The sequence below is a fragment of the Stegodyphus dumicola genome, chromosome 1 (genome assembly GCF_044657685.1).
Source record: "Stegodyphus dumicola isolate Sdum_Otavi_A_Nest chromosome 1, ASM4465768v1".
Taxonomy (NCBI): domain Eukaryota; kingdom Metazoa; phylum Arthropoda; class Arachnida; order Araneae; family Eresidae; genus Stegodyphus; species Stegodyphus dumicola.
In genome coordinates this window covers 162,429,412-162,452,931 of record NC_140768.1, presented here as the reverse complement: position 1 = coordinate 162,452,931, position 23,520 = coordinate 162,429,412, and the positions used below count along the sequence as shown (strand labels likewise).

The 23,520-nt window shown below is 32.7% G+C and overlaps 1 protein-coding gene across 3 annotated transcripts in view; it reads right to left on the bottom strand.

Moving 5' to 3' along the window:
* The window catches only part of LOC118198772 (5-oxoprolinase), a 187,030-nt gene that overhangs the window by 96,948 nt on the left and 66,562 nt on the right, over positions 1–23,520 (bottom strand). For all 3 annotated transcript variants that reach the window (XM_085822874.1, XM_085822870.1, XM_085822863.1), the window contains exons 15-21: positions 23,279–23,428; positions 11,242–11,380; positions 7,591–7,703; positions 7,401–7,464; positions 3,645–3,748; positions 3,505–3,541; positions 706–816 (exon numbers count right to left, since the gene is read on the bottom strand). In XM_085822874.1, coding sequence (XP_085679000.1) covers positions 706–816; positions 3,505–3,541; positions 3,645–3,748; positions 7,401–7,464; positions 7,591–7,703; positions 11,242–11,380; positions 23,279–23,428 — 718 coding nt within the window. The remainder of the gene's footprint in view (positions 1–705; positions 817–3,504; positions 3,542–3,644; positions 3,749–7,400; positions 7,465–7,590; positions 7,704–11,241; positions 11,381–23,278; positions 23,429–23,520) is intronic.

The following is a 23,520-nucleotide window of genomic DNA, read 5'->3' as shown; positions in this document are numbered from 1 at the left end:
AGTTTGGAATACAAAAGAACTATGATAACGAAATTATAGATGAACCCGAGATACCTGAGAATAGCAGGAGCACTACAAATTTAGATGTGCCTGTTAGTCCTTCAAAACCTAACAGAAGTGTTGCGTCACCAAATAGTGAAAGAGTTATAGTATCATCAAATTTTTCAGATGGACATAACTACGTTACTGGATCTAGTAGAACTGTCAAGAAACCTTATCATTTAAAAGAATATGTTTAATTTTACTATTATTATTATTTTTGATTAAAAAGGGAGATGTTATATATGTAACTGCATCTATTATTATCTTTAATCATAACTGTAATATAGAATAGTGGATGAGCAATGTAGAATAAACGATGTTTGTGTACATCTTGTAATCATCACTAAGCATATACCCAACATATATATATAAAAAACAACACACCATACACACACAATATTCTCAAATTACATAATCAAAATTTTTAAAATCTAGTTTTATTTATATTCTTTGCCATAAAATAAAAAATAGCAAGGCTGTACAAGGATTGTTAGCCTTATAAATATGAAAACCTGTCACGCAGGTCAAATTTATAAAAATAAAAATTTAAGTTCACTAGCAAAGCATTTATAAAAGAAAAAACTGGGGAAAATAATGCCTTAAACATAAATTACATTCATGGTAGTCAAAACACAAATGATACTTAAAAAATTGCAGTTTTACCTGAAATTGCACCGCTTCTTGCATTGCCCCTAAATGCACAGGAATGTGAGGTGCATTCGAAACTAAGCCTCCATCAGGACCAAAAAGAGCACAAGAAAAATCTAGCCTCTCCTAAATAATAATTATAAATTAATAATGTTAAAAAAATTATAGATACAAAGTCTACCAAATCAGTATATGCACACTTTAACAAATGAAAACATTATGTTCTAAGTTAATGCTAAACTTATTTTCTAAACATCACAAGATGACTATTAATTATTTTCAAATGGTATAATTAAAGGAAAGGCTCAAAGTAGCAATGCTTAATGGTAGATACTTTATAAAATAGCAAAAAGTTGTTTGAGCATCACTGCTAAAATGCTCATGGAGATCTCAGCACATAAAATTCTAATTTATTCATAAGGTCTACCAATACAGCCTTTTGTGTGACACATGACATGCTTTAGATTGCTTAGACAAACTGTCACCATCCGGCGATGAATAGCTGCAGGTTTCTCACCTTCTGCTGCCAGAAATCGGATAACACCTCGCTGCTCCTCAGTCGTCGAATTTTGCAACGCGAACGCCATCCTGTCCTCATACGGACTGCTGCATCATTTGGATGTCGCTTTTGATAAGAGCCTCTGCTCTTTCCTGCGCATGCGGCACCTTCACATGCTTCGATCCCAGTCAGAGACTCCAATCGCATCCCGAGATGTCTCGCTACATTCTCCCATGGTGGAATATGCAAATATTTAACTGTTACGTGTTTACGTCATTTCGTACCTTTTCATTTGATCAACCCTTGTTATCTTTATCATTATATGAATATTTTCTCATATATTTTACAACTGCTTATTTCTGGAAAATAATTTCTTTAAGAATTACCTATATGTCCAATTATGTTACATTTCTTTCAGTTGATTTTGTTTTATTACAAAAACGAGCAATATGGCCAATATTTTTTTAATTTAAAACATGTTTTCTTCTTTAGCATTAAATGCCACTAATTTTTTTATATAATCTGCTTTATTTCTAGGTCTTCCCATAATTAATCTAACTGTTAAAATTGGTAATGTTTTGTTACTAGTTTGCAGTGATTCTCAAGCATTAATAAAATCCTTGTATTTACTAACCTTGTTAACAAAATTTTAGAAATTATTACCTTTTCATCATTTTTTTCTTTCAAAGAATTTAACCTACATTACTAGTTTTCTATCTTACTAATATAAAAAAACTATATCCATTCCTTCTTGGTATTTAATATTTAAAAATTCCTCCAGCAAAGTATACTTCTGTTTGTCAGAATATCTTAGAACAGTTTATTAAATATGTATTTTGAGTTAATTAATATGCAATTTAATACATGCATCACTGAACTTTTATTTCTTAGCTTTGGGACCTTTCTTAATCCATTTTAATTTTTCAGATTCCTTTTCCATAGCTTTTAAATTTTCCTTTCCTGTTACCATGTCATTCATTTGCACTTTCAATAGCTGAGGAGGTTCGGTAGTTAAACCATCAAAAACTAGTCCTGGAGAATTTGCAAATATAATGCTGATTTTTGTTGTTTGATTTTTAAAATAAGTTTCTAACTTCTTGATATAACTTACTTCATTTTCATTCACAACCACTTTACTTATTTTGCTTATTTTAAAACAAATCTTTTCACATTAATTCCTTACAAATAACTCCTAACTCATTCAAATCATCTGAACCATGGACTTCTGCTACCATGATGAGGGTTTATTATTATTATATGTAAAATGCTTTCTCCAGAATTAAGACATGTTTAACTGGTCATGATTGCAGTTATAGCTTTAGCATCTTCTACATCTGATTCAAAATCTTTTACATATAAATATAATCCGGACACACAGGTAATAAATATTTTTATAAAACACTGCTCATATTTCAGAAAGTGATTCATACCTCATTATCCATAATGGGGTATAAATCATATACCCAATTATGGAAAACGAAAAAGCATATAGCTATCATATCAAATGGATATCTCTAAAACTTCTTTTTAAAAGAAATGAGTTAGAAATGTAACCCATGAATGAACCATATTGCGAAAAGTAAAAATTTTATGTCAATACATAAAATTTTTACTTTTGATTTTTGTCAATGGTAGTTATTGTCATTGGCTGCAGATTAATTGACTTGCCAAGGGTAACAAACCAATGTACTATCAATTAACAAAGTCTAATTGATTTTATTTTTTGAATTTGAGTTTGAAAATGAGAATGTCCAGGAATATTTCTTTTAAAGTAAGGATTTCGTTATGTTCTTCATGAGCAACTTAAATTTAAAAGATTATCTTACTGATTTGATTTTGGTTATGAAAGTTATTAATGCTTCAATGGACTAATGTCTTTCTATTGATCGAGTATTGTTCGTGATTTATGAATCTGGCTCTAGCATAAGAATAATAATTTTGTCCTTGCTTGGAAGGACAAAACACTCTCACTTAATTTAGTTGTTGCTAATTGATAGCAGATTGGATTGTTCCCCTTGACAAATCAATTAATATGTGATCAATGAAAATAACAAATTTTTCAATACATAAAATTTTTACTTTTGATTTTTGTATTTTTGAGATTAAGGATTTTTCTTTACAGACTTCTATGTTTTTACCGCAATAGAGGTCCAGAAAATTTTAATTTAAAATACTAATTAAAATACTGACTAAAAAATGTGTTTTCTTACAATAATTTATGGTGTTAATTGAATTTCTGTTTCTTGGAGTTGGTATGCGAAATGTTATAATATATGTAATTTTTAGCAGTGCTTTAATTATTAATTTTTTCTTACTTTAATATTTGTAGACACAGATGTCCTTTGTAGAATTCTAAATAAAAAGACAAAAGTAAACATTGAAATAGAAATATGAAATTTGTAATTAAAAGCATTAATTAGTCAAATAAACACAAAATATGAGTTTGGCAACTCACTTTCCCATCTGCTCAGCAATACTCATGAAACGATGTGAAAATATTGACAAATGGATCATGTCAAGTTCCAGAGACAAAGTTTTATGCTCATTTTCATCTCCAACCTAAAAAAAATAGTTACAATGATTGAAATTAAGTACTTAATAATTAATGTATTTCCTTACATATTCTCCCCCCAGTCGCATTTTTAGCACTAAGTTCTGAAAATTTCAAAATTATTTGCATAACTTCCCTCTTCCTTAATGCATTCAGAGAAGAAGCTCCCCTAAATTTTAAAATGGATTGGTCCACCTACAGATTGTTTTTATCTTACCTGCAAAGGTCATGACAAGCCTCTCCCTTCTAATTGATGAACTTTATGCCAGCCTAATACAAGAAAAGTCACAGCAAAGCAAGCACTAACTCGCATTCAGTCCATAAATTTGTTCAGTCACATACAAATTCACCTTTTCTAATTATTCACAGATGATTTAAGAAGAAGCAGGGACAATAAGAATGAGCGAGATTCAAGTCACAAGAAAGCAGAAATGAAGATAGAGTATAATATTAATATTACTCTGTATTCTTATTCGAATGCAAGTTTCTTTTAAAAAAAGTAATATTGTGATTGTTATTGTAGTTTACCAATGAATACTTTTCATTTGTTATGCTCTTACTTTAACTGTGTCCTTTGGAAAATTAAATTATATACATAATTTTCTCCTTGATTTTCAGATGATCAAATTACTATGAAAAGAGAGAAAATATGCAAGCAAATACAGTATTTTAAGAACAAATTTTTCAATTATCAAAATATAAAATTTGATTTTAAAGTGTCTTTCTCTTTGCCTGCTTCATGAATACAGCAAAGTACATAACAGTGATCTACCTAAACACAGCGATGCTTTCATGGAGGACTTTCTAAGAGGAACTTCCTTCTATTTATGTTACTCATGAGGAAACCACAAAATACCCATGCAGCCAAACCATTCACCAAAATACAAATCCAGACTAAATTATCAACATTCTGCAGTCTTATCCTCTCAACCAATGTTAGATGCTCAGTTTTAAAAAGTTATTAAATTTTATTTCAATAAATATTTACCTCACCTATATTGTGTGAAATTCATGAAATTTACTATTCAATGAAATTTACAACTTCTTTTACAAATATTTTATTTATGCAATGCAACTGAAAGTCAAATGGCACAACTGAAGCAATATTTTACTTATGAATTAAATATGTATCTTATCAAAATAATTTTCTTTTATATACCAAGAGCTCCATAATAAAACCCCTATTGTTATTTCGATACAGATAAATAATGATGTCAGATAAACAGTTTTACTATCGCACCATACTTTGTTCCATATCACTTCATAATTCTCAGAAGTTATTTGGCATAAAAAATAAAAGATAATAGCATATTTTTTTCATTTTTCAGCAAGTTCAAATTAAACATGGAATGCAGATGTAATAATCTCCAATAATAGTATAAAGATGATGATGAAAGTAGGAGGAGAGGACAATGATACCCAGTGTTATATATCTTCTCTTCTCCTATCTCTTTCCACCACTTCTGCAAAATTATTAATAATTGCTAAATCATTATTGGGAGCACAATCAGAAATTGATAATCATACTACTATCTTTACCATTCATAGTTAGCCCTGCAATAAGCAAATTTCTTGAAAGATTTATACAATGGCTTAGAACAATGAAAAAGTAAAATTACCAATCTAGCATTGTTGAAAGGATGTTGGAATAACAAAAGTCATTATAGACAATAACCAGTTATGACACAAAAAGAGAAGGGCTATAGATTCAACTGTATCACTACTTTCTGGTTTTTAGATGTTTCGGTTTATTTGAATACTATCAGAAGTATCCGATGCTAGTTAAGTTAGATTGAGAGTAATGTACCTAACAACAAAGAGAACGATACCACTGTAATCCTTCTCTAATAACGATGCAAAAAATACAATTCCTAGTCATACATTTTCCAGTCTGATGCGACATTGAACCCACATAAAAAATTTCGATAGAAAAATAAACTAATTCTCTCTCATATCTGCAACAATGGCATGCTGCCTTTAATGATTTTCATCTTTCTAATCAAATGGTCGTAAAAGCTCAAGTTCCATCCAATATTTCAAATAGATTCAATTTGAGTCAATTAAATGTGACAAAAAATGGATTACAATTGATCAGAAATCAATAACGCAAACAAACATTCTTCCTTATATATATCTATATATAGAGAGATTTTGCAAAACTTACAAAACTTTGAATAACAAAGTCTAGGATTTAAAAGCAAGTAGTAGCAACACTTTTTGAAATAAAGCATTTTTATCTCCAACGTGCAAACTGTTGCCACTTAGGAAAATCAGTGCAAAAATTAATTAAATTTTTGGAATTTTTAATTAATATCTTGGCTGAATAAAGTCATACGCAATCGCAATTGCTTCTCACAAATTTTTGTAATCGGAAATAATGCATTTAATGTTCGGTAATGCTACTTTTATATCATGGTAAAACTCAGAAATTTTTTATTAACAAACTCTACAATTTGAAAGCGAACAGCGGCAACAACTTTCGAAATAAAGGAGATTTTCATCTCAAGCTTCCAAAATTGTTGCCATTCGAAAAAATGAGGACAAAAAAGACCGTTTTTCCGAGTTTTTAATCAATATCTCTTATTTTAGCTACTTTGTTTTGGAAAAAAGTGGACATCAACCTTTTCCAAGACCCAGAAAAGAATCTTAGAAAGTTTGCCGACGATAGCTGTAGTAGTGGATGAGTTATTAAAAGACAAACAAGCATACCTTCTTCTTTATACATGCAGATTATGACAAAGCCCATGATGGCTAAGAAGACAGATGTCTTCATGAAGGATCAAGGAAAACTGGCTTTTTAATATTCACATCACACATGAAGAAAACCAATTGGTTGTTTAGAAGGTGACCTACAATTAAATACTTAATATCTGTATACAATACCACTGTTTACTGGTTTCTGCCAAAATGATTGTTAGTGGGCTCTTTTCAATGCCTGCCATCACCTTTTGAGATATTTCGAAATATGTGATGAATGCTAAAAGAAGATTATGTTGCATAAAAGTGCTATAAAGTATGTCTGAACTTGTCAGAAGATTCATAGAAAGGAAGGCTGATGACTTTCGTAAACCATAAAATTTTCATTTAAAATTAAATATATGATGACAAGCCGACATCAAATATCGACCACGAACAAGCAGGAACAGTACTGTAGTACTGCAAGCAAATGTTAAAATATAAATATTCTAGCTGGAATGCAAATACTCCACCATAAGCATATAATTAATGCAGAATAGTATGACGCATTTCAAACGGATTACATGCAAGTAAACTACAACTGTAATTTATATGCTCATAATTAGCAGCAAAATACAATCAGAAACTTGCATATTGAGAAGAGGCTTGAAATACAGAGGACCCATTGAAATCCTCTCTACTTCTTCAGTTAAAACATTTCTATCCCATTACATCACAAAAAGAACATTAAATTGAAGACATTTCTATCCCATTACATCACAAAAAGAACATTAAATTGAAGACATTTCTATCCCATTACATCACAGAAAGAACATTAAATTGAAGACATTTCTATCCCATTACATCAGATTTCTATCCCATTACATACATATAAATCATATTTATAAAAATAAGCTTATTTATATTTTAACAGTGATTTAAATGAGATTCATTTGGTATAAATTAATAAAGTCAACCACTAACCTTTATAAAAATACTACCATCTTTTGTCACAGATGCTACACAGTATGGTTCAACAAGGATAGTACTAATAAGAAGAAATCACAGTAAATACAATCAAATGCTAATTAAAATATATAGTAAACATAAATAATTTAACAAATAAAGAAATGAACAAAAAATATACATTCCAAAGATGCACTGCTACACATACCAATTAGCATCGATAATAATTGCTGGTCCTGTGATTTCATGACCATAGCATAGGTCATCCAAAACATAAATATCGGTATCTGCATATCCTTCTTCGAAATAGCAGCATGTAACCTGCAGGGAATCAAAAAAATTTATCACACATTTTATTTTCGATAAATGAAATCCATTGCTTGAACTTTATATACTGCTAAAGAAAATATTCCCTTTCCTTCAAAACAAGCACAAAAGTGAAGATGGTACAATTATGGCAATGAAGTATATTGGGTAACATATGATCATCTTTAGCTGCAAATGGAATTTATTTACACGTTTATAAATAAAACTTCTACAGTGACCATTGTTCCACCTTATTGTGAGGTCTCACCCTTAATTCAAGCCTCAGGTTACTTTTTCTTCAATATCCTCTGTACTTTGACCTTGATTTCCATCTCACAAAACACAAGAAAGATATGTTTTCCCACCTATTACTGACCTTGTTAAGTCAGATTCTTCATAGAGATGTTACAACCGTACATTAAGTTGTATATCTTTGTGTGGAGCTTGCTGCAGTAAAAAAGGGCACAGGTTCGAATCTCGGAGAAGGCATGGATGTTTGTAAATGTATAGTGTCCGTGCGGCATGGGGGCACTCTAAATATGCGGTGAGCCGAAAGTCCTCTCGTGTTGTTTGGTGGAAGGGAGAGGGGTGGGAAAAGCCTGTACCCCCTCGGGGGTGGAAGGGTCCCTGAAAATTGGGGTGGAAAACAGAAGTCCAATCTCTTTTTGCAGTAGGCTTTGGCAACCATTGTTCCATGTGGCATGGACACAACATGAACAGGTAAAGAGTCTGACTACAATTTACAGATAGTTGTGCTCATAGAGATACAGAGCATTGTGTATATAATGCACATTTAGTATATTTTACAAAATGGATTCCTGCATTTTTTCATATTAGATATTAGTTCATAGGTATAATTATACAATCTCTTCTAATGAAAAAGACGAGGAGTACACCTTATTTATCTACATCACACATAATGCCATTTGTGCAACATGGATTTCCCAAAATCAATATTCTTACAAAATGCCCAGCTGCAGCAAGATAGCTCTGAAGCAAAGTGGGCTCAGGGTTACCAGAAAATTGCAAGGAGAAGCAGGGTTGCCAGATTTGACATGAAATCGCCCAGAGTGAGAACATTCTAGAACAGACCAAAATCACTTGGAGTTGTAGCCTTGGCTACTAATGTTTAAAATTAATTTATGACTAGGAACAGCATGAATTATAAACAAATAGCTAAGTTATTGCATTTTATTTTCCAGCTATCGAAATGCGACGCTATGAGCAACGTTTTGAAACCAAAACCTAGCAATCATGAATCAGAACTAGAACTAGTTGCCATTCAGCATAAAGAAATTTAAATATAAACATGAACTACTTATTGCCATTCAGCATAAAAGAAATATAAATATGAATATTAACAAAATATTAAAGTTAATTTTATAAAATAATTAAACACATGAACAAACATATGAAATAAAAAATAATTATTTCTCATGCAATAACTGCGCCACTACACTACTCCCCCACCAGTAACTAAGTTACGTAGCGAAGATGGAGAAATAGGTAGTAACTAGTATCGCAGTGTTAACCACTATCAAAATAATTTAGTCAGTCCTTGAATCTAACAGGTAAACGTATAGTTCTGCCTGTGCGAGAATGTTTTTGATTCACATCCGAAATTGAGTCCGGTCTCTGCAAATTAGTGTAGTCAGGTTGTATCAACTGAGAATTTTCCTCAACTAAAATATATGCTGGTTTCAAGCGATCCAGCGATACATTAACACATTTTCCTTTTATGCTAATAGTAAAATATTTGTCCTTGCGATCAATAACAGGAAATGGTCCTTCATAAGGAGGTTCCAGAGGTTTTTTTACCCGATCTATTTGTTGAAACACATGAGAACAAGTTTTTAAGTCTTTATGTACAAATATCTGTTCAGATGAATTTTTACGAATTAGTCTCGGTCCAACAACTTCAATCTGTTTCTGGAGTTTATTAGCAAAAGTCTCCGATGCTGTCTGGATACTTCGTTCGCTGAAAAACTCTCCAGGAAGTCTGAGACTCTGGCCATAAACTACTTGCGCAATAGAATGATTGATATCTTCTTGAATAGCAGTACGCAAACCCAAAAGTACTGTTGGTAACGTGTCCGTCCAAGATATGTTGTTGTGGGCTTTTAATGCTGTTTTTAATGTTCGATGAAGGTGCTCAACTTTGCCATTACATGAGGGGTGGTATTAAAATTAGAAATTAAAGCTAATGACATAAAACTGCAACAATATATTACAGTACAAGTGAAAAATTGACAGTTTCACACATGCGTGTGTCTGATTTGTGCAATGCTTATGGGAGTCACACACTTGCTGCTTTGATGCATGCTTGCCGATCTGCTTTGTCTCCACTGTCTGAGAATGTAAGCTTTTAAAATTGTGCGGATGCATTATGCACCTATGACAATACATGAACCTGTTTAATTATGAAATTGTGCTGAATAAATGCCACCATGGCTAAAGTTTTTCTTCTTCATTATTTTGTCACTAATAGATCAACGCCATCTTCTAACCCACAAGTCTACAAATTTATTATAGTATTAAAATTTATTTTATCATAGTATTAAAATTTATTTTATCATAGTATTAAAATTAATAGAGATCACACACACAATTAACAGATGTATGTACTTGCTGTGAGATCTGTTTTTACATCTATGAATTTAAACAGATTATATAGAGCCAAATTTCAGTTCATATAAATAACAAAAAATGCAAAATAATAATTATTCAGAAGAGTAGAATACAAAGTTGAATTCAAAAAGAAAATTAAATTATAAAATTGAATCTACACTACAGCAAAAGCAAAGTTAACTAAATGATTTTTTGTTAGCGCATGAAATAACCTATTTTGTACTTTTGAATGCAAAAGTACTCAAAAACTAAACATGATATTAGTTAGCTAATTTTGTATCATGATTTATATATCACTGAATCTTATTAGTAAAAACTAAATAAAAAAAATTTCATGAAAGGTGAGTAGAACTTCTTTTGCCAAGAGCTGCCAATTAAAGGTAAGAGAAGGAGCTGTTGAACAAAGAAAAGAAGTGAAACTATGGCATAAATAGGAACAAATTTAAGACATTAAAATGTTCCTAAAAATTATTACTATCAATTTTTTAAAATTATTTATGAAATATTAAACTGTAATTGTCACATTCTTATACAAACATGTTTGACAGAATATAATTCAACAAAATATTATTTAAGTAATAACAGAATAAGAACTCTACCACACTTTTCAGGGTGGTAGAACTAGTTCAGATATTTAGAGTGGGAATTATTTAATTATTTTGCATTTTATTGCAGAAATAATAAAACATTTATTTTCAAATAAGTAAAGCTGCTATTAATAAATTTATCATCTTTAGCACCCCAAGGATGCACCGTAATTAATTTCTTCCAATTTCTACTCTTTTCTACCTTTTATCTAATTTTTTCTAATGTCCTACAAAAAAAAAAAAAAAAAATGTTTCTTTTGGGAAAAACTTATTCTTAGCATATTATTTCAAATGCAAACATAATTTCAAAAAAAATTTTATATTTTTAAAAAACTTACCGTTTTGACTTTAGGTGGTCCATCAGCACTTTTAATATTTTGACTAAAATCAAAATGCTGGTTTCCTATTCCACGAACACGTATATCATCTACTAAGATAGGTCTATCAGGAATACAGAATCCAAATTCTCGTTGATAGCTAAAATTTTACATAATAAAATTTAGTTAGTTACTTCACAAGTAATAACATTAAAATGTATTCAAATTGGAAAAACTGGAGAAAACCTTTAACAAACAAAATTATTGATGATTTATATTAAAATTTTCAGAAAATAAAGCAAATCTAACTTGCAAGGTTAATCCATTAATGATCACCCTACCTTTCACTTGAAGGAAATGAACAAACATAATTTGTTTGACATATTAGAGTCTAATTAAGAAAAAAAAAAGGGTAATAGGAAAAAAATATTTAATTTTATTGAAGGTACAAAATTTTGTGAAAACACAATGTCAGTCAAAACTGATTACTTTTAGGATACATGGAAATCTTTGAAATATTTGCTATACGAAGACGCATAACATTTATTACAAAGGGACACATAACATTTATTACACATAAAATTTATTATAATTATTATTTATTATTATTATTATTTGAATACCACAGTATTTGCATCTTTTAGTTTTGTTTGTTAAATTCTTCTTGATAGTGGGATTCTTTCTCATTTCGCCCATTTTATTGTAAAATGGTGTCCAGTTCTTTGAAACGTTATATAGATGATTTAGATTCTTCAATCGAAGATGAAGATTTTGAAGGCGTCGATACTAGTGACGCAGGTGAAACTGAGGAGAGTGACATTGAAAGTAGCAGTGAATCAACGGATAATGGTGATGATGATATAGGGAATGCGAGAGACTGGTGTGAAATAACTGCTTCTGGCCGATCAGGGCCACCACGGTTCCCTTTTATAGGTACTCCAGGTGTAACTTTTCTTGTAAACATAAACTACACTCCTTTAGATATTTTAGAAATGTTTCTGGATTCAAATCTAATGGATATAATTGTCAAAGAAGCAAACAACTATGCAGAACAAGAAAGAAAAGCAAATTGGGCAAAGATATCAAGGTGCTCCCACAGTCAAAAATAGATCCCTACAAATGACAGAGAAATGAAGCTATTCTTTGGGCTAATAGTTCTTCAAAGTATTGTCCAAAAACCACATCAGGCTATGTACTGATCTGATCGAAGGATTTTGCATACTCCAGTTTACTCAAAAGTAATGCCCGTAAATCGTTTTATTTTGCTTTTTTGATATTTACATTTTTGCAATAATGAAGCTGAAAAAAAAGATGATTTTCCAAATCCAAAACTTTGGAAGCTGTATAATGTGATAGAAAATTTACGGGAAAAATTTTGTAATTTTTACATACCGGAAAGTGATGTATTGGTTGATGAAAGCTTGATGCCTTATAAAGGAAGGTTATCTTGGAAACAATATATTCCTATCAAACGTGCATGATTTGGAATCAAATTTTTTATGCTTTGTGAGGTGGAAACAGGGTATATTTGTGACTATACAGAAATACAGAATTTGTTATCTATACAGAAAATAAAACTGTCTTCAATCAATTGTATACAAATTATGGACTTTCTACAAAAGTCGTCATGCACCTATTGCATTGCTTTCTTGGAAATGATTATTGTGTGACTGTAGATAACTACACTGACTACCAATAAGTATTTGGACACCTATGCAAATGATGATATCTGTGATCCTAAGGTACATCATGAACTCCGCCGGTATATATCATGTAGGAAACAGCATCAGCTTTAGTCGCATGCAAGATGCCTCGCAGTTCGGAGCTCTCCGATTTCGAGAAAGGTATAATTATCGGGTATCACAAATGTGGCCGATCCTTAAGGGACATATCTAATGATCTGAAGTACATCGACAGTGGCCTATGTGATTAAGAAGTGCAAAGTGTGCAATGATTGTCGGAATGTGCCCCGAGTCGGCAGACCAACGAAACTGGAAGATAGAGACCGACGAGTGCTGTCCAGAGAAATTCGGAAGAACCACACCCAACCAATGTCCCTCATCCGCGAGGAGTTTCAACAGGCATCCGGGAGTATTGTTTCAATAAATACCATCCATAAGGAAGCACATCTGGTTGGTTTTCATGGTCGTGCTGCTGCCCATAAGCCTTTGATCACAAAGTCCAACTGCGCTGCTCGGTTAATGTGGTGCCAAAGCACATCGAAATTGGACCGTAGATCAGTGAAAACGGGTTCTTTGGAGTGACGAATCAAGGTTCGCCCTTTACCGTTCGGATGGCAGGGTCTGGGTCTGGCGTCTACCTAGAGAACGTCTCCTGCCAGAATGCATCGTGCCAACAGTCAAGTTCGGCGGAGGTGGAATTACGGTCTGGGGGTGTTTCTCCTGGTATGGGCTGGAACCCTTGGTCCCCATTCATGGTAAGCTCAACTCTGATGCCTACTGCACTATTTTAGATGACAATGTGCTTCCTACGTTGTGGCAGTTTTACGGGTTGGCCCCCTGTTACTTTCAGGATGACAATGCCAGTTGTCATGTTTCGACGTTAACCAAGGCTTGGTATGGTGCCAATGAAGTTCATCGAACGGACTGGTGGAATTATGGTCTGGGGGTGTTTCTCCTGGTATGGGCTGGGACCCTTGGTCCCCATTCATGGTAAGCTCAACTCTGATGCCTACTGCACTATTTTGGATGACAATGTGCTTCCTACATTGTGGCAGTTTTACAGGTTGGCCCCGTTACTTTCAGGATGACAATGCCAGTTGTCATGTTTCGACATTAACCAAGGCTTGGTATGGTGCCAATGAAGTTCATCGAATGGACTGGCCTGCTCAGTCCAGACCTGAACCCTATCGAGAACCTCTGCGATGAGTTGCATCGCCAAAATCAAGGGTGCACTACCCATGCAAAATCGGTGAAGGAACTTCTATGTCTTCTCCAGGCTGAGTGGAAGAAAATACCACTAGCTGTCATATGAAGACTTGTGAAAAGTATGCCCCGGAGGGTCCACACTGTAATTACCTCTCATGGAGGCTCTACCAACTATTGATTTTGAATAAAGTTAGTTTTTCTCTTCTACCACAGGTGTCCAAATACTTATTGGTAGTCAGTGTATTACATGTCACCCGAGCTTGCAGATTTACTTATAGCCCAAAAAACAGAAATTTATGGCACAGTAAGGATAAAGAGACGAGATTTACCTACGGAATTCGCTAAAAGAAAATTACAAAAAGGTCAAATCATAATTTTCAAAGAGGTAAGATTTTGGCTATAAGGTGGAAAGATAAGAAGGATGTGTGTTTGATGAGCAGTATTCATGATACTTCCATGGTCAGCCTCAAAAATTTAAAAAAAAAAAAAAAAAAATGAAGATATACTCAAGCCGAAGATTGTTTCTGACTACAATCTAACTATGGGTGGTGTAGATTGCTGTGATTAGGAAATATCCTTTCATCCAACAATCTGAAAACGTCAGAAAAAATATTATAAAAAGATATTTTTACATTTACTAGACAAGGTACTCTGGAACTCATATTTGCTCTATGAAAATGTAGTTGGGAAACGTATTACCTTTTTAGAATTTCGAATCCAAGTTGTAGAAGAGCTTTCACATAAATATGATGACGCTGCTTCTGGACAAAAGAATGTTGGCAGACCACCTACAATTGATAACCCTGCCCGTCTTACTGAACGACATTTTATATCCCATATTCCTCCTACTCCTGCGAAACATGAGCCTACAAGACAGTGCAAAGTGTATTGTTCGAAAAAGGATAAAAAAGGGGAAAAAGATAAGGAAGAAAACACGATTCCGGTGTAGTGATTGTGGAGTTGGTTTGTGCTTGGGAAAGTGTTTCCAGTTGTACCACACAAGACTGAATTACTGAACTACTAATAGGTATTCACTTTTATTTATTTATTTATTTATTTTTTTTTTAGAAAATAATGCTCCACTAGAAGCAAACTTTACAACTGCCATGTTGATTGGCAGCTGCCTCAAGCAAATATGCAGTGGCTACAAAACTTTAAAAGTTTTACCCATGTACTTCATAATATCAATTTTTAACTACTAAGTATATTTTATTTTGTACTAAACATTTGATTTTTGCAATAAAAAAATTTGACAATTTGTGTACCCAAATCATCAAAATAACTTGAAAGTTAAAGGGTTAAAGAGCCACTGGGAATTAGGGGACCCAGTCACCAAATTTTGGTCGTGAAGAATCATAATCCACCACCTTTTAGTTCCTGCTCCAATGTAGAGTCACGAGGTTATTTTGAAGTAGAAGGCATACAAAATGTGCAATACTCTCGCTGGAACTCTCAAATAGGCGCCAAGTGTGCTACCATTACACCACAAAGGCATGCAGTAAGGAGGGAGAAAATACCTTATATACTCCTCCTTTTACGGTGTGACTGGGAATTAGGGAACCCAGTCGCCAAATCCTGGTGGTGAAAAATCATCATCCACCACCTTTTAGTTCGGGTGACCATGTAGAGTCACAAGATTATTTTGAAGCAGGAAACATGAAAAACGTGCAATGCTCTTGCTGGGACTTGAACCTGAACCTCTCGAATAAACGTCAAATGTGCTACCATTATACCACAAAGACATGAAGAAAGGAGGGAGAAAATACCTTATATACTCCTGTGAAGTCTGCTCCTTCAAAACTGCTCCACATTTTAAATAAATACATTTAATTACATTATATTACATAGTACAGTTACACAGCACATACACGTTACACAGCTCTTCACACTACATTCTCAAACCCCACGCTAACTCTGACTCAAATCGAAACTTTTCTCACATAGTTGAGGGGTGCTACAATGCCCTCTATGGGAGATCTCAACACACTCCCCACGGATGACCGTTCAGGACATCAAACTACCTCTTACATGAAATTATTACTTAACATTATTCTTAGTAAACATATAATTTCTAGATTAAATAGTTCTTGCTTATAAATGAGTAATACTAAGCCTAAATTAACATATAACTATAAACAATGAATTACACAAATTAATATAATAAATGTGTACAATAACATTAAAACTAAAGAATTCAAATGAATATAGATAAATATCAAGTTAAAGTTCAAAATTTTTCACGATACTTAACAGTCTATTGGTAACACACACAGTTTGTGAATGGGTCTTTTGAATTCACCATCAGCAGTTTTTACTTTTACAACACGCACTCTGTAATCATTACCTGGGTAAATTTCGGTGATACGTCCCAGTTTCCATTTTAAGGAAGGCATGTTATCTTCCTTAATGATTACCAAGTCATTTACTTTAATATTTGCTGAAGCATGATGCCATTTTGTGAGAACTTGCAGTTGAGTCACATAGTCCTTAGACCATTTCCTCCAGAAGGACTGTGACATTTGCTGAATTAGTTTCCAACGATTGCGAAGTGTTAGTGTCTCGTCGCACACATTTGTTCTGGAATAGCCTTTAATGATGTTCCTATTAAAAAATGACCTGGTGTAAACACGGAAAAATCATCTGGATCACTTGAAATCGCTACTGTTGGTCTTGAGTTCAGACATGCCTCAACTTCTGCTAGATAAGTAGCAAATTCTTCAAAAGTTAGAACTTGAGAACCAATTGCTCTTCTCATATGATATATGGACTATGGGAAGCTGCGGTAAAGGCTCTATATATATAGCCTTTACCGCAGCTTCCCATAGTCCACCAAAGTGTGGCGCAGAAGGCGGATTGAAATTCCACTTAATTTCTTCCTCTATTAAGTATCTAGATACCCTTTGGTCCGAACGATATGATTTCAGTTGTCTGTTGGCACCTATAAAATTAGTGCCGCAATCATTATACATTTCCTCCGGTCTTCCACGTCTGGCAATGAATCGTTTTAGAGCTGCTATGAAGGAATCTGTCGTCATGTCTCCAACTTGTTCTAAATGCCTTAGTACTAAACATACGAAAACACAAACGCAGATCTTCACTGTCCGAACACCGCGCCCTTTCTTCGGTTTAACTTGGAAAGGACCCGGAAAATCCACACCACATTTCGAAAAAGCTCTTGCGGGATTCACTCTGGATGCTGGAAGATCGCCCATTGCTTGATATGACAGCTCACTTCTGTGTCGACAGCATGTCACACATTTACGAATGATCTTGCGAATGGCTGCTCGTGCATTAATAATCCAATATCTCTGCTTGATTTCTGAATGGAGCATTTGTGCTCCTCCGTGAAGATATTTATAGTGATAATATCGTATTATCAGTTCTGTAATATAGTGTGATTTAGGCAGAATGATTGGATATTTTACATTCTGTGCGATGCTAGCATTTCTTAGTCATCCTCCCACTCTTAGAATACCCTCATCGTCTAAGAATGGATTCAACATATTGAGTTTACTGCGAGGACTCACCAGTTTTCTCTGTTTTAAATGATCGATTTCTTCACTAAATTCTTGCATTTGCACTGACTTGATTACCCAAGAATGTGCTACGGCTAGCTCTCCAGTCTGGAGAAAATTTAATTTTGTCCTTGTTATTGATGATCGTTTCACATTGGCAATAAATCTGAGACATCAAGCTATAACTCGTAAAAGTTTTGTCCAAGAAGAATATTTATGAAGCAGTTCATCAATCACAAAATTCTTAATCACCAGTAGTATGTACAACGCATCCCTTTCTCTTAGTTTCTACTACTTCCAGTGGGATATCCTTCAGTGGATGCTGAGGGGAAAAACTATCTTTTCCTTTAAGCCAATATGGACCACACCACCAACGATCACCTTCCAACAAACATTGAGCTGGCACACCCCTACTAACTAAATCAGCAGGATTTTCCCTTCCACTGCAATGATTCCAAGATCTGGGATGATTTTTCCTGCACCTTAACCACTCTATTACCGACAAACTGTTTCCATTGCTTCGCAGAACCCTTTATCCAAAACAAGACAATTAAGGAATCGGTCCAATACACAAATTTATCAATAAGATCCTTAAAAACCTCTCCCAGACACTTTCTTATTTTAGCTCCTATGACTGCTGCCATTAGTTCCAATTGTGGCAACGTCAGTTTCTTCAAAGGAGCTACTCTGCTTTTCGACATGACAAACAACACAGAAATGTCACCCTTATCATTTAAGTAACGACAATACGCTACAGCACCATAAGCTATAGTAGACGCATTGCAAAATACGTGTATTTCCATTTTTGAATTTAAGTTATCACAACACACAAATAAATTTCTCGGAACTGAAATATCCTTCAGATATTTAACCTTAGAACACCAGCTAGTCCACTTGATTTTAAGGTCATCTGGCAATTTCTCATGCCAACCAATACCACGTTCCCAAATTTCCTGTAGCAAACACTTAATCCTAACTACAAATGGAGTTGCAAAACCAATTGCATCAAAAATCATTGCTGCAACATGTAAGACATAACGCTTTGTGCTCTTCAAACTCTTTAAACTATCCATTAATCTTGCTATATCTAAAGAAAATTTATCATTTACTGGGTTCCAGTTCAAGCCTAAAACCTTCAACTGACAATCAGAAGTACAAGTATCATTGCTAAGTCCATTCTGCATCCACAATGACCTCACTTTCTCAGAATTAGTTTTTAATTTTCGCAAACATCCGGGTTTATTATTCCTGTACTGCTTTAAGTGCTTTTTTATTGTTGCACTTAAAATAAATGGCGATGACTTACAACCAAACGACAAACGTGTCATACGCATTATTTTGTAGTCTTCATTTGCATTTTCTGATAACCACAAGAATTTTAAAAATTTCCTATCCTCTTCTGAAATTCCAATCATCAAAAATGCTTTCTCTATATCAGCACAAAATGCAATTTTGAATTTCCTAAAATTTAAAATAACATCCAGTACACTGGGATTCAAACTCGGCCCAGTCTTTAAATAATCATTCAAAGAGAGATTTAGTTTCGCTTTCGAACTACAATTGAAAACCACGCGAACTTTAGTAGTATCCTTATCGGTTCTCACAACTGCTCTATGTGACATGAAATATTCCTTCGCATCCCTAGAACATTCTTCAATTATTCCTTTACTTTGTTGATCTTTAATTATGTCCTTGTATTCATTCGCCAACCATTCATTATTTTCGAAATTGTTTTTCAAGTCCTCAAGTCTTTTTTTAGCAAGAAAAAAGTTATTTTTTAAATCCGTTGGCTTTATTCCCCATAACAAACAAGTTTCGTATCTTTCTATCTACAAACCTCAAATTATCTTCAAATTAGAATCTGTAATTCGTAACGATTTTAAATTCCATAGCATCTGCATATCAGTGCCAGTGCAAAAATTTGTTGATACTATGTTTCTCCAAATTTTATCCTCAGAATTATTTTGTATGCCCTGGAGTGTAAGGCCAAAAATAGTTTGTATGCAGTTTAGCATTTTGGTTATTTTTTCTACTTTCGACTCTTTAATGACGTCCCAAAAATAATATGCTCCTATTAAAATGTGAATACCTTCATCTGAATCCGTGCATGCCTCAGCTAAATTAAAACCCTTTTGCTCAAAAATATTTTGAATATTTATATTGGGAAATGCAGTGGGTGCGGCAGTAATCATTTCAGTAACTAATGCTTCTATCTCAATATATTTCTTAGGATCCTTCCTATTCCTCAATGTTAATTTTACTACACTAAGTTCTATTATTATAAGTTCTATTTATGGCTTTCGTACACCCAAAAGCATAAACTGACAATTTTTCCTTTCGAATGGTTTTAAGGCTAAGGGCATATGCCGAAGATTTTGTTATCCAAGATCTTTCACTCCCGTTATCCATTAACACACAACATAGTTTAAAGTTTCCTTTTGAACAAGCCAAGACAGTACAAGTTTGCAGTAAAGCACTGCCATTTGACCCCCGCTGAGAGGAGCTGCACTGAGTCACCGCGTTTGAATTCTCTTTTCCCCCTTCGACTTCAGCTAATTTATTACTTTTTTCGCATAGCAAGGAGTGGTGAGCTAAGCTGTTGCAGTTCTTGCATGGGTCAAGTTTATTTTTATAGAATCGCGCTAAATGGAATTTTGAAAAACAGCGAAAACATCTATTATCTCTTCGTAATCTATTTTTCCTTCCCGCGACACTTTCAAATTTGCAAAATTGATATTCTTTGCTATTACAAAATATGCAATTTCTTTTAACACTTGTAGTATAACTAGCAGTTGATATATTCCTATTAGTGTTAAGCTTTTTATTTTCAAATTTCCTAGAATTACTTTTATATTCATTACCAAAATTATAATTTTCAGTTTTGCAACTAAATAAATATGTCCTTTCCCTAGACCGTATCTCTTTGTCTAGAAAGGTAAATAAATCCTTAAAATTCCAATCACTATCTGGATACGCTCTATTGAATTCTAAAACAAGTTCCCTTGGAATTCTTTCTAACAAAATGGGAATCAATAAAGTGCTGAAAGATTTTGTTTCAACTCCTAACGACTCTAAACTTCTAATTTGAGTATCAGCTTTGTCAAACAACCTTCTCAATCCAGCTAAATCATTTATACTTCTAATAATAGGAATTTTAAGTAACTCATTCAAATGTGTCTGTATAAGAGTATTCTTATTACCAAATCTACCTTTTAATATATCCAAAGCAGAATCATAATTTTCTTCTGTTAACGCAAAACCACTTATACAATTAGATGCCATACCCCCTAAATATGACTTTAAATAATTAAATTTATCTATCTTTGTAAGATTACTGTTATTATGAATAGCGATTTCAAACTGGTTATAAATTTCTAGCCAAGAAGCAGGATCACCATAATATTTACTGATTATCAATTTAGGAAGTTTTAACTGTCTTGGTTTCTCTAAAGGTTTGGTTTTCTAGTGTACCTTGAGCAGTTGCAGGAATAGAAAAGGATACGTTACTAATATTCATTTCATCTTTCATTAATCTATCAATTACATTAGTTATCTTTTGTTTCCAGAGGATAATTTTTTCTGAATATTCCTCTGACACAATAATTTCCTCTTCTATATCATCACAATTACAAAGATTTTTCACTTCATCATTTAATCGTTTTAAATTAGTTTCCTTATCTATTATTTGGGCTCAAAATTCCTTTAAAGTATCTACCTTATTCGTAACATTTATCTCGGTAGAATCCTCCTTAATAAAAGCTTCAACTTTGTTAATTAACTTAGTTAATGTAGACCTAACTGCGCTAATCTCCTTTCTCAACTTAGGTAATTCCGACATTTTACAACAATTCAAATTTCAAACAAAACATCAAAACAAAGCCTACCTTCACTTCCTGCAAAATTCCACAACAAGTTAAATTAGTTTCACATGCCTTCAGTGTCTTTCTGCTGGGCGAGACCAAAAGTAAACATTCAGTTTTGTGCACCGAAAATTCTGTCTTTTTGCACGGCAGTCAAATTGCTTGTTTTTGCGTAGAAACTGTAATTTTATTTGTAATTTTTTTTTTTTTTTTTTTTTTAAATTTTTAACTGTATTTGGTGTTTTATGTTCTTCAATATCTTTAAATTTTTAATGAAGATATTTTGAGTTTTTATAATTTTTGCCTTGCCACGAAGTGAAAACTGAATTAAATGAGAAATACTTGTCTAATAAAATTAGAGGAAATAAGTGTTTCATATCAGCAAAAAATACTGTTGCCAGTCTGTTTCCTACAAAGCAAAATGTTTATGAGTAGTACATGTGTATTAGGTAAGCAATGCTGAATCATTTATGAAAAACTGCTTTTGTTTAATTTCTTTTATACATCATTTTAGATTTATTATAATATTTGAATAGAACATGTGGCAATGATTAGATAATTTTTCAGATGAATTTTTTTTTTTTTCATTCTGAGTTATACAATGAATGAGATGTAATGCTGATAAGTGAACCTAGTGCCAGAGTCTTGCTATGATATGATAAATAAATATAGTGAATATTAAAAAGTGCATTTATTCTATTGTGGTTTATTCACTATTGACAAAGTAGAGTTAATTCAATTCAATAAATTTAAATGAAATGCAGGGGAAAATGTGCATAATTTAATATTCCATACAAGAAAGTGATGTGGTGTACACATCAGATATTTTTTTCCCAGTTTCAGAATATTGTTTAATAAGTTTCCAAAATGGAAAGTATTGTCACTTTATGATAAGACACAGAAAATAAAAATATTTTACTTTAATGTTATTTCTTAAATATAAATTCAATATATTACCATTATTTATAAAGTTTAAAAAAATCGTCAAAAAATTCCAAGATCTCTGAATTAAAAGCATTCTATAGAAACTAATCTTAAAATCTGAGAATGTTGAATATGTTTCCAAATTTAGAACCGTTTAATAAAAGAATTCACATCCCTATAAGTGAAAAGTTGTTTACCAGCTCTTCATTAGAAAAATGAAATAATTTCGAAATGCTTATGTTTCACTTCTTGCGCAGAAATTCGAGTATCCCACCGTTTATATTAGAAATAGGAACAAATTATATCCCATGAACCCATTTACTCATTCAAAAGATAATCATATTTGTCAGTAAAGCATCAAGAATGTTTCCCCAAAATGTTAATTCACTCTCAAAATGGCAGTCGTAAAAACAGACAGAACTTTCAGATGATTAAAATTAAGGACCCCAATTTTGGCTAAAATGAAGGACTTCTAAGAACAAAAATCTATTCCAAAAAACCTAAGGACTCATAAGGAATACCAATCCTGATGTATGATTGATCTAATTTTAGATTACTTACCATACCCATTGAGTTCTTCGAATTTAAAAATGAAATACTTTAACTTTTTAAAATAGAGACAGCATTTTAAACAACTAAACACATGCACAGAAATATATATATATCCATATTCTTAAAAAGAAATTTTGATTATACACATTTTTCATTTATAAAATCCTTCTTAGTAATGCTTGCAGTTTAGAATGTTTTACTGTATAATAAATAGATCTATTAGGAATTTACAGATGTAAACTATATGCATAACTAGCAAAATATACAATGTCTAAAAGGAAAAAAAATAACAACATAAAAATATTTTTGAAATATTTACCGATCTGTGAATGATTTTAAAAAATCACCATTCTCTCGAATAAATTTTGGCTCAGTATCAGCAAATGATGTGGCAGCTCCACTGCACATAAGAGCACAATCTGTTCTTTCATATCTCATGTTTAAAAACACTTCAATATTTATTTCCTGCCTGAAACAAAAAAAAATGAACATAAGTTTTATAATTGCGTTATGTTAGCTACAGAGACTGTTTACACATTTTTGTAATGGTTTTGCAAAGAT